General features: G+C 37.9%; 3 protein-coding genes across 3 annotated transcripts; 1 reads left to right on the top strand and 2 right to left on the bottom strand.

Moving 5' to 3' along the window:
• Positions 1 to 6772: 6772 nt before the first annotated feature.
• K444DRAFT_337630 (uncharacterized protein) lies at positions 6773 to 8036 on the bottom strand. The gene is made up of 2 exons (XM_024871998.1): positions 7132 to 8036; positions 6773 to 7063 (listed from the first exon to the last, which is right to left on the bottom strand). The coding sequence occupies exons 1-2, from the start codon at positions 7677 to 7679 to the stop codon at positions 7012 to 7014; spliced, it is 600 nt and encodes a 199-aa protein (XP_024739132.1). The 5' UTR covers positions 7680 to 8036; the 3' UTR covers positions 6773 to 7011.
• A 434-nt stretch (positions 8037 to 8470) lies between these two features.
• K444DRAFT_661458 (uncharacterized protein) lies at positions 8471 to 9779 on the bottom strand (the record flags this gene model as incomplete). The annotated part of the gene is made up of 3 exons (XM_024886592.1): positions 9374 to 9779; positions 8663 to 9190; positions 8471 to 8619 (listed from the first exon to the last, which is right to left on the bottom strand). The coding sequence occupies exons 1-3, from the start codon at positions 9432 to 9434 to the stop codon at positions 8471 to 8473; spliced, it is 738 nt and encodes a 245-aa protein (XP_024739131.1). The 5' UTR covers positions 9435 to 9779.
• A 1057-nt stretch (positions 9780 to 10836) lies between these two features.
• Positions 10837 to 11272, top strand: K444DRAFT_337599 (uncharacterized protein). The gene has a single exon (XM_024871997.1). The coding sequence runs from the start codon at positions 10885 to 10887 to the stop codon at positions 11164 to 11166; it is 282 nt and encodes a 93-aa protein (XP_024739130.1). The 5' UTR covers positions 10837 to 10884; the 3' UTR covers positions 11167 to 11272.
• Positions 11273 to 11669: the final 397 nt, after the last annotated feature.

Raw genomic sequence — 11669 nt, 5'->3', positions numbered from 1 at the left:
GGTCCTATAGGTTAATATTTCTATTTACTATATACCTCAGGAATAGGATATAAAACTCCTAAAAGATCTAGCCCTTTTTTATAAATAGCTTCTTAAATACTTGCCAAGTATTACGCTTCTTGTTTAGGTTACTATATAGCTTCTCTAGATAGGTATATAGTTCCCTAATAGTCTTATATACATATTAATTATCCTGGTTTAGGCAGAGAGAGATTAGTATAAGGGTATAGCTACTTATATGGCCGGATATATAAATAATCTTAAGGTTCTCTATCTAATAGGTATTAGAGTTACTATAGAGCTTATTCTTAATCTGAACTAACTAATTATTAAAGGTAATACTATCCTTAGTTATATCTTTGAAAATGGGAGAATTAGGAAGTTTAACTAAGTATCTACTTTCTAGAGCAGGAGAACTAGTTATCCCGGCAGGCTATATAATAAGCTTCTCGATAATGGCTTTATTCTTTTATAGGGCTTACTTGGTTTCTCTTAGCTAATTATAATAATTCTCGCTATAGGCAAGAATATTATACATCTTTAGAATTAGCTTAATAATCTCTTTATATAAAGCCTCTAGGTTCCGAAGTAACTCTTGGAACTCCGCCTTTAATAAGGCAGGTCCCTCTTCTTCCTCTGCTCTCTAGAAAAGAGTATCTCTTTTACCATAAATATTAACGGGATACTCGGATCTCTCAGGAGACTTAATAAAAGGCTCTGGTTCATCTTCTGGTAGCATACTAGTAGCGTCTCGCGCCATAGCTCCTTCTGACTTGCCCAGTTATTCCGGGACTTGCTTTCTTATAGATCTTCGTTTAGTAGTAAGGTTACTGGCCTATCCGCTTGCCTGGCCGGTCCAGGGCTTTCTTGCCTAGTCGTCCTAGGGCTTTCTTTTATTCTGATATTAGTTGACCGGTTCGGGAGTAGCCACGGCGCGTCGTATCTGTACTCGTCGAAAACCGATCGGGTGGATATTATTTAAATCCTCCGCAGGATTGAGAAATAGGCGAGCTTTGAATTATGTCACGAGCACAAGATCTAGGGCCTGGAAGGCGTGGTTAGACTATCTCTACTCTATTTCGACGATTCAAAGCTAAAGAGAGAAGAGGATCCCGAAGGAGCCTCGGATCTAAATAATCGCGAGCTACGCACGGGCCCACGTGCTAGCTTAAGCTCGGGGTCACGTGCAACAATCAGGTGACTACAGATGCCTCGCTCAGATGCCAGATGCCTCTCTAGCTCTAGTCTAACCCCTACTAGTACCGTATATCGTAACAACCGTAACAATTTGCCCCTCTTGCAATCCATCCCACATCATTGGCGTTATTTCCAGTATCTCGATCACGTCCTGTTGCTTCTCGGGTTCAGGATGTACATGCTTGAGATAACGAATAAGGCTATCCTGGAGCTCCCTCTGAACATAGTATTTATCTCGAAGGTGGAAGGTGGCCTGGGAACTAGTAACTGGGAGGGCATACCCACATCGGCGGTATATTAAGACACGCTCAATATTATCAGTATAAAGCTACAAGTCTACCAAGAAATCTTTAGCAGAAGCCATAATGTAAGAATGGATTCCATGTATTGGACAAGTAGCATGCCAATTGAACCTGTAAGGAGCCGAAAATCTACAGTGAGCTAGTTCTACGACATGGCGCGTCCCTCCACGCGTGCACGGACTAGATTTGGGGTTACAGCAATATTAGTAACAATCGTCTAAATCGCATTTTAAGCGAGAGCACGAAACACCCTCTGAACGCGGGTTCCCAACCACCTCCATATATCGTTTTTCCTTGATTGCCTAAAAACCACTTATTAAAACCTTCTGAAATTTTATTCAAATCTTGGGAGCAATGCCTCCTGTCCGTTATTCAAGGCGTATATATGGGTATTCGCTAGGGGCGATACTTTCCACGAAACGGCAGTATAAACCCGCTATATCTTCATTAGCTGTATTTGATGCGTCAAGACCACCTGTAAACGTCTCGAAACGGGATAATAGGCATCGAAAAGCAAGAATACTATCGGGGTAATCGAATTCTGTACCTATAGCTCTTACTCCAAAGCATAGGACTCGTACTTTGACTATTGAGATTAGTAGTACTCCTCAAGTAGCAACCTCTCTTATAACTGCCCTATTAATTACGACTTCTTCCAAGAAAAGTATAAATTAAGCTATTATGAACCCTTTTAATTTAACCTATTATTAAGATAAAGAACCTTATTATATTCAGATCTTAATTATACCGAATATAAAAGGCAAAAAAAAGAATAAAAATTAAATTATACTAGGTATTAATTTAAGTAATTATATATAAGACAAGCTTAAGGAGCTTTAAAATACTTTCTATAATAATTATATTAAAGAATAGAAAGGAGATTATAATTTTATAAGTAGAAACAAGCCCAGAAAGCTTTATTAGGTAATAATAATTAGTAATTCAAAGAATAATTATTAAATTATATATATATAAAATTAGAAGTTATAGAAGCTTATAAAGGCTAGCCTTTATTAAATAAAGTAATATAGAAATTAAAAAAACTATAATACTCTTATAATTAAAGCTTTTTATAAAACTATTAATTAAGTTCATATTCTCGAAGTTCTAAAGGCTATAACTAAAGCTCGACTAACTTCTATTCGAGAAATATTATTCGATTTCGAACTAATTTCTCCTAAAAAACAATATTTTTAGTAGCTATATTCCCGATATTATTAGCTTATTTATATATAAGTTCTCTATTTAAAACCCTCGAGATTTTATTACTAATTATTAGCTTATTAAGAAAACTATACGAGATTCGAATATAAGTATTTAGAAAACTATTTACTTATAGATTTTTAATATATATAAGTATAAAGAAAAAGGAATTTATAGTAATATAGGAAGTTATTACTATATATTAAAGAAAAGTCGAATATATTATAAGATTAATATTTTTTAATAAAATAAATAAATGTCACGATAAGGTAATATTATAGTAGTAGTAAAGAGCTTGAATTGAGCTAAAGGCTGTATACCGGGCTAAAAGCACTGGCTACACGCTAAGTCACGTGCAGTGGCACCACGTGACTGGTACCACGTAATAATAAATAAAGTATATTATTATTAAAACTAAAAATATTACTATTAATAAATCTTTACTTAAATGAATTACTATATATTAAAATACTAGTCTAAATAAAATAATTATATAGAGAAAGAAATACAAATCTAATTCTATAGATTTATAATTAGTATAATAAATATTATTTAATCTCAAGCTATTTAATTTCAAGCTCTAGTTATAAATTATAATATAGTACTAGCTTTATTTATTCTAGTTTAATTATAATTTCCGTACGAATATAAATACTCTTATTTTTATATTTAATAAGCTTATATTCTATTATATAATACTAAATATTATAAATATTAGTAAGCTTTTTTTATTTTTCTCTTAAATTTAATATATTAATAATAGTAAACTTTTAGTAAAATATAAACTATTTCTATTTTAGAATAAAGTAAAATCTTTTTATTAGTAAGTAATTAAGAATATTATAAATATAATATAAATATAATTCCTTAATAATCTTGAGATATTAAAACTACCTATAATAATAGAAATTCTCGAATAATATAAGGTTCTATTAGAAATTACTATATTAATTATTAAGAAAGTATCCGAATTCAAGCGGGTATATAATAGGCAAGAAAAGCTATTTATAATATAAAGCTTTATAAATATAAGTAATTCTCGATTAATTATAAATTTATTTATTTAATAACCCTTTTTCTAATCCGCTTTATAATTTAGTTACTAAATAGAAGAATATAATTGGAAAACAGATAAGCCTATTTGAAATAAGGAAATAAACTTCTTTAATAAATAGTAATAAAATAAGAGATAAAGAAATATATATATATAATTAGGTTCTAAAATAGAATTATTTTTATTTAAAATATTCGAAATATTCTAAAAATAATAGTTATTAGACTAGATATAATTATAATAGAATTAGATATTTAAATTTAAACTTTTTAAATAATAAATATATATAAAAAGCTTTCTATTAAGAATATTAAAAAAACATATAAAAAAAGTAAATTTGCCTTTAAATAAATATTTCGCTTCTATAATTAATATTAACTCCTATAAAAAGATATAAAGCTTAGAGAATAAAAAAACTAATTTCGCTCTAAAATCTATTTAATTATCTGAAATATTATATATTTCTATATTTCTGAAATATATTTTAGTTTAGTAAATAGCTCCTATATTTATACTAACTTCTTTTATAGCCTATTTTAGAAAGCCTTAATAATTTATATAATTTAGATATTTATAATAATAATAGTATTAAATAAAAGCTTTTAGGTTACTAAAAGATTTTTTAATTAAATTGAAATCGGGCGAGTAAGATAATAAGAAGTATATTTAAATCCCTTTTTATTTATAAGTATTAATAATTCTATATTAATAGAACTAGTATACTAAGATATTATTTATTATAATAACTAAACGGGGGCCTGAATATGAGTTATAGAAAGGTATAAGATTATTAATAATAAAGTCTTTAAAGATATTAGCTATATAAGTACTATAAAAGATTACTAACTTAATATATTTATTAATTATATATACCGGAAGTATTAAGATCCTTTTCCCTAAAGCTAGCTATTAGTAAACCTTAATATAAACTCTTAAATTAGTCTAATTATATTAATAATCTCTTATATAATTATTATTTTCTAATTCGTCTATATAAATAATTTAATCTATAATAAAATACTAAAGATTATTTTACTATTATATATATAATTCTTGATTTCTCTAAGAGGTCTCGACTTTTAGCTTCTTCTATATAACTTGTATTCTCTTAAGAACTATAGAAATTATAGATTAAGATACTTGAATACTAAATACTTTAAATAAGAAGTCGGCGATTTCGTTTTAGTAAAATCAAGGCATTTACTCTAATAGTTATTTAATAGCTTATTCTATTTTTTAAGTAATAGCCTATATAAGGCCTTCTAAATATTATCTAATAAGGAGATTTGTATTAATTCGTATCTTATGCCTATATATTATATATACGGTTATATAGTAGTTTAATACCAGCTATATAATATAATTTGATATAATTAACTCGGCAGGCATATATAGTATATCTTTAATCCGGGTAATTATAGTTGGGGTCAGGTGGTAAAGTATCTATATAAGTATACTAGTTAGCAAATGGTAGAACTAGATACCTCTATTAATTATATAAACTTTCCTTCCTAATTGGAGTTATGGTTATTGAGTAATTCGCGGAATTGTAATTAAAGGTAGTACTTTAGACGTTTTCTCGCGAGGGGTTTTCGTGACTCGCTTAAAATGCGATTTAGACGATTGTTACTAATATCGCTGTACAACATAACCCCAGTGTTTCTAGCACCACCCTCACGTGTGCACGTACCAGTTTTGCGGAGTTACGTCGTAACCCCGCTGACCCTTATTCTAGTTGTAGCAGTAGTAGTAATAATAGTAGGCGCAACTGAGAGTGAGCGGATAGAACAATTCTAAACACGGCATGTAATGGCACATCTTGAGTACAATTATTCTGAAGAGTCTAGCCCGCGGCCCAAAAGGTCCGGCATGCTATAATTGGGCTAAGCCTCCCCATATTCAAGCCTCTTTAGACCGATGCGGACTTTGCAAAGCATTTCCCCCAGAAACTTTAGCTGGTATCTGAAGCCGTATGGCTCTTCGGCAAGGTACCGTATCAATTCATCTGAATGAGGCACCTGCATCTTGACGCTGCATTTTGAGAATGTCGATCCTCGAGGCTACTTGGTAGAGATTCCGTACGCGGTTTCTCGAACAACGTGGAGGTGATGTGTGGTTACCCTGAACGGAATCTGCCGAGACGCCTCTTATTTTCTTTCGGCAACGACCGATAGGCTATGCAAATGGATGTCTCACAGTGTCTTCAGATATCGAATCGCCAGTACCTCGTAGTTGCCCAGCTGAAAATAAGGTAAGACATTTTCAACTGCATTAGCGTTGTCGTCAGACAAAGATGCGCACTCTCTTTGCGGCTCAGCAATTGGACCACGGCTTCTATAAAAAACCAAGCGCGCAATGTCCAACAAGTTTGATCAATCACTACATCCCTCTGCCCAAGTGTCTGCGCGTGGATCGCCTGGACCCGGGTAGCCCGGTCGGCCTGCTAGTTTTAGTTCTGGTTAAGCAATTGTAGGGGGAAGTCAGGTGCCCAGTGAGTAATGCCGCATGCTCTTACTCTATGAGAACGCGCTACTAGCCCCCCCTTCCTCCCCCGTTTTTTTTGTTTTTTTGTTTTGGGCGATCATTCAGCTCCCATTTTACGCCAGAGGTTTCTAAACGGCAAGTAAAAATTCAGCGTCCTAGGCCATACATATGCTGACGGCTTAACCCAGACCAGTCACACAGATGCCCACCTAGGGGAGTTGCGAGAGTCTGGGAGGGTCACGCGCTTGGCAGGTGTCCGGATCAAGACAGCTCACACCACATCTCATATTTAGTGTGGCAGCCATATCGTCCACATTTGTGGGTGTGTGCGTTACGTGCCCAGTTCGTTGGTTCGCATCTCTTGACGATCTTGAACTTAGAGAAAAAGAATTGTTATCATTAAGCCACGATTTTGCGCGGGGCTTGTTTGAGCAAAAAGAATAGAAGCGTCTAAGGAGCGAAATACTTTATCTTTGAATTAATCCCCTTCTTGTATTTGCCTATTTTCCTGTCACTTGGCTCCCGATTCTACTAAATACTATCACCGAGGATGCACACTCAGCTTGAATTTATTAAACCGTCAGCTTCATACCGACCGATGACCACCCAAGCACCGAATCTTGAGCTCGTTAAGAGACAAGCCCAGAACTTCATTGGCTACACTTCTCCTGAATGTTTGTGCAGAATTTTATGCGATCGAATACCTTCACGACTAACAGCGACTCGTAGGGGCGGCTCTGACATGTGGTCCCGGGTACACATACTCGGAGACTAAACCATTCGGACTGTATAACCCTGGGTACGGCGGTTGTTGTGCCACAACCTTTAAGACTTGTTACCCTTGGACGACATGTGCCCTTGGAACCTTATACGGCACCTTAAGCAACTTACCTTGGTAAGTTAAGGTTGACTTTCTCTCTGGACATTAATGTGAAGTCCTGTAGCTTTTGATGCTTACAGCGCCATTCTAGCGGACCAGGAAGCTCGTGTGTAACGGGGATAGCGGCAACCAGTGAAGGTGCGGAATTGGACGGCGATCTATGCCTCTTCTGTGGTACCGGGAGCGGTTGGATCGCGTACCGGACGCCTCCGAACGTTGCCCCTAGTAAGTAGCGGTAGACAGCGAGAATAGTCCCAGACTCCTCGCTAACACTCTTAGCGACAACCTCGGTATTAAGTACCCCCCAGCAAATCCCCCCCATAACGACCTCCCAGATATCACAGACCATCTCCCCTATAGCTAGCACCTCACTTTCGATCACGACGAGTAGTTTACCTACGAATGGCACCACGGGAGCGGCGGGTAATGTCTCTGGTGTTGCAATTGCAGGAGCTGTCATCGGACCGGTTTGCGGCGTCGCTCTCCTACTCGGCCTAGTATTCCTCTGCCTCCGACACAGACGGAGCAAGCCACCAGCCGCACATCGTCCAGTGAGCATCCTACCTACCTATCCTGGCACTGAAAATGTTGAAACGACAGTCGCAATGAAGGATATGCCATCACCTACGATGTGGTATAGTACTAACGTTGCTGCACATTCACCAATAACCATTGGGCAACAATCGGAAGCTCAGGTTCAGCCGCAGATCCAAAGTCAGCAAGTACCAGCAAGAAGACCTGTTATGGCGGAGCTTAGGGCGAATCCTCCGGTCAGAGGCATGCTACCAGAGATGCCCGTGAGTACAGGATATTTTGTAAATACTGTTTAAATGAGTATGAAATAGCTTGAGGAATGACGCGGCGGTTATCACCTTAAATATCTTGATAGGGAATTAATCTTAATGTTAACGCTTCCTCTTATATCCCCTGTACGCTGCTGGGGGGTGACCCTGTTGATAACCTCCGCGGGTTCATATGCTCTCAACTCGAGGGACCAATGTTGATTATATCCCTGCAGAGACTCATCATGGAGAGGGAAAGAGACAGAAAGTGCCAGCCGGCTATATCTTTTCCCGCTAGCTAACTGACGATGTCCCTGCCTCGAGCCCACTCACTCCTCAACCCGTCCGTCGAATAAAGCAATTGCATCAATCTGCCAGCTCATAAGCGCCGAAAATTGAGCTGGAATATAATTGTACCACCATCTTGTTCACTCTTGATATTTGGATAGCACCGAATTGGGTGCCCATTTTCGCCATTATTGCGCACTGGATTATGCCGCCGGGCAAAAAGCAGCGGCTTGAGGCTTTGAACTACTTTTGATCAGAACCATGACTAATGATGTAGCTCTTAGGGAACAGTCTTATCGGTGACAATCTGAACGATTCGTTCATCCTTCTTGTGCTGGACGCCGATCGACATACTAGAACCAGCGAGCATTTCCAATGCCCCTTCTAGATAGGGGAGTACCAATGAGTAGCAGAGATAAGGGAACCCATCTGAAGAAAAGGTATGTGTAACTGCTTGTTTCCGTAAACGTACTCTGCCAGAATTTGGAAGCGAGCAATAGGAGACTAGCAGCGGCGGATTTCAGTTCCACAGCTCCAAGTGCCCTCTCAGTTCTTGGGAGCGGGCCATCGCTCGAAGTCTTTGGCTCAATGATGGAGGTTTCCTGTTCGAGTCGAGAGGAGGGAACCTCGGCATTTTCTGAGATATGTCCAAGTTGGTTTTTATTCTCACTTCGGGGGAAAAAGACGTCACCAAGAATCGCGCTCGAGGCCGTCGCCTCATTATTACGCATATCCGTCTCAGTTTCTCGAATTGGACCGCTCCCAGAGCTCCTCGTTGTCCTTTCCAGCTGAAGGCGTGCTTCGATTTCCAATGACGCCGACTCGACTAGTGTCTCCCCCCCAATCTGCACCTCTGATCTTCTGCTCGATGGAGACCAAGCCCCTTCAAACGCGGCATCGAATTCTCTGATCGCTTGTGCAACGTTTCTCGTCGCGGTCTGATATGGGGTCCATGGAGATGTTGACCGAACGAATGCGTCGATGCGGTTGGGAGAGTTGACTACATTCAACACATCAGCACCTACGTATTCAAATTGGTGTCCCCAAGAGACACCAAGTATGGGATAGCAATTTGCATACCTTTGTTCCTGACTCACTCCCTCCCAATGTCCCTCAATGGAGCTGCATTTGGGGCATTAGCACGACTCCGCACCATAATCAGAGTGGGCAAATAATGAAGTACCTGCGAGGGCACCCGAGCCGACTTGGTTCCTTGCGGACTCGTTCGATGTTGGAGGGGGCATGTTGGCTCTGAAAGCTTCTCGGTCGCTTGTAGCAGCTCTTCAAGTAAAGCGAGGGCTACAATAAGCTTGGACGACGTGGCAGGAAAATATCAGATGAAGGTAATGGTCTTGATGATGTTTTCGAGACGTGGAATGATGATTTAGTGCTAGGAATGTTGATTCGGAGAGGGTTGGGATGCTTCGGCGGGGTTGACGGATGACGACCCGGGATCGATGCGTCGTTTTTCCCCTGCAGTACAGTGCGTTTCGCGCTAAAATCAGTGCGCCGCCTAGCTTTGATTGGTTTGGGGGGTATTGAGAAAGTTGGAAAATTCTTACTTGTTCTCTGTGTCGAGAAGCCAGTCACTTCAATCATCAAAGAGTTCTCAGGGGTAATTCATGATTCGCCCAAGCCAACTAGAAAATCAACGTTTATGGGATACTCATAACATACAGAATTACAATGAACTTGAATTCGATATGTTCATCTATCTATTTCCTTAATTTTTATTAAAATTAATAAAGCTCTTGAAGTGTTGTGTTGCGACCAGCTAAGCTAGTAAGCCCCTGAGTATTGGAACCCAAATATCCTGCCTCCATCAAATAATCAAAACTTTCTCCGCCTTGCCGCAGCGATACACCCCTGCACAGGCTTGGCAGAAATACCTAATTTCTGGTATCGATGCCAGAATCGTAAGGTATCGATACTATCGATAAAGTATCGATTCCCGGAACCCAATTCCCCCCTTTAATTGCGATTAACTTTAGAACCACTTCCCTTATAAGAAAACTTTTGGTAGCGCAAATATTCTAACTACTTTAGGCTTTCTATTTAGCTACTTATCTTATAGTTTAGACTAAAACTTGTCTCAATGCGGCTATTTTAAGCAAAAAATAGCTTTTGAGATTTTCGTGAGGCTCGCTTATAATAAGCATTCCAATAAGAGATACGAATACGATACTAAATTCTCCGAATACGAGGGCCATTTTGAAATTAAAATAATATTAACTTTTATTAATAATATTAAGTAATTCCTTTAATAGAATGACTAGAAAATAAAGAAATTATATATAAATATATTATTATGTAAATTAAATAATAAATGGAAGAGATAATTTAAGGCTAAGTATTAATTCGGTATTAATACGTATTGATCCTTGCGATACCTAATACCATCCAGTATCAATACCTTATCGATACCAAAAGTATTTTTGCCAAGCCTGCCCCTGCACCCCTTCTTAGCGGCACCTTCTTCACAAACAGACCTACCCTCTCAAAGCAGCTCTCCCGCTCACCCTGCACTCTCTTCAACAAAATGTGATAATGAATGACATGCTCCCCGGCAATCTCATCCATTAGAGACCCCAACAACGACTGTCCAGCATAGTCGACCTTCTCACCGACGTGTGGTGGTCTCTTGAACACGATTTGCAGACGCCAGAAGTCGTGTCTCTCCAGAAGTATAGATATATGCTCGGATGCCAAACGAAGGTCCAGCACGGCTCACTCATCGAGATTCCACTCCAGACAGTTTTCGTTATGCTGGTGGTCTTTAATGCAACCGCTTTGACCGCACACAAACTCACCCACCCTGTATTGCTAAAGCAATGTTCTGGGACTCTCTTCGTAAAAGTTGAGTCGGACTGGCGCGAAGGGGGCCACGAGTATGAACTGCTAACCCCTTACCGCTCCTGTCGGATTATTAGATACGAGATTATACTGTACATCCAGGATACTTGCGAGGTTTTCTAACTTATTATCTAAGCCTAAGGCTAGGGCTGGATTTTAGGCAGTAAGTAGTCAAAATACTCGAGTACCAGAATACCAAAACCTTGAAATTCAAAGCTACAAATCGTATACTATTTAAAATTAGGCTTGGAATTATACTTAAATTATACTAAGACCCATATCTACTATTTATACTCCCCTCCCCAGAAGCTGTCTCTCCAGGAAGCTATTCCCAGGAAGTTCTTTATATATAATATATAAAGAGCTCTTTAGGAAATAGCTTACTATAATATATAAAGAGCTCCCAAGAAATAGCTTATAGTAATATATAAAGAGCTCTCTAGGGAATAGCTCCCTAGAGAGAGCAGCTTCTAGGGAAATAGCTCCTTAAGAAATAATTCCCTAGAGATTACTTCTTATAAGTATATAATCTAGTTTTATATACTAGCTATAGTAGTTACGGGCTTTAGCTTAATTTTAGTATAGTTATATATCTATTTTTAAGTAGTTTGGGTTTTTTTAGTATT

This window comes from Hyaloscypha bicolor (genome assembly GCF_002865645.1).
Source record: "Hyaloscypha bicolor E unplaced genomic scaffold K444scaffold_53, whole genome shotgun sequence".
In the NCBI taxonomy this organism is placed as follows: domain Eukaryota; kingdom Fungi; phylum Ascomycota; class Leotiomycetes; order Helotiales; family Hyaloscyphaceae; genus Hyaloscypha; species Hyaloscypha bicolor.
Note: the sequence above shows the minus strand (reverse complement) of the source record. Positions and strands in the feature narration are given on the sequence as shown.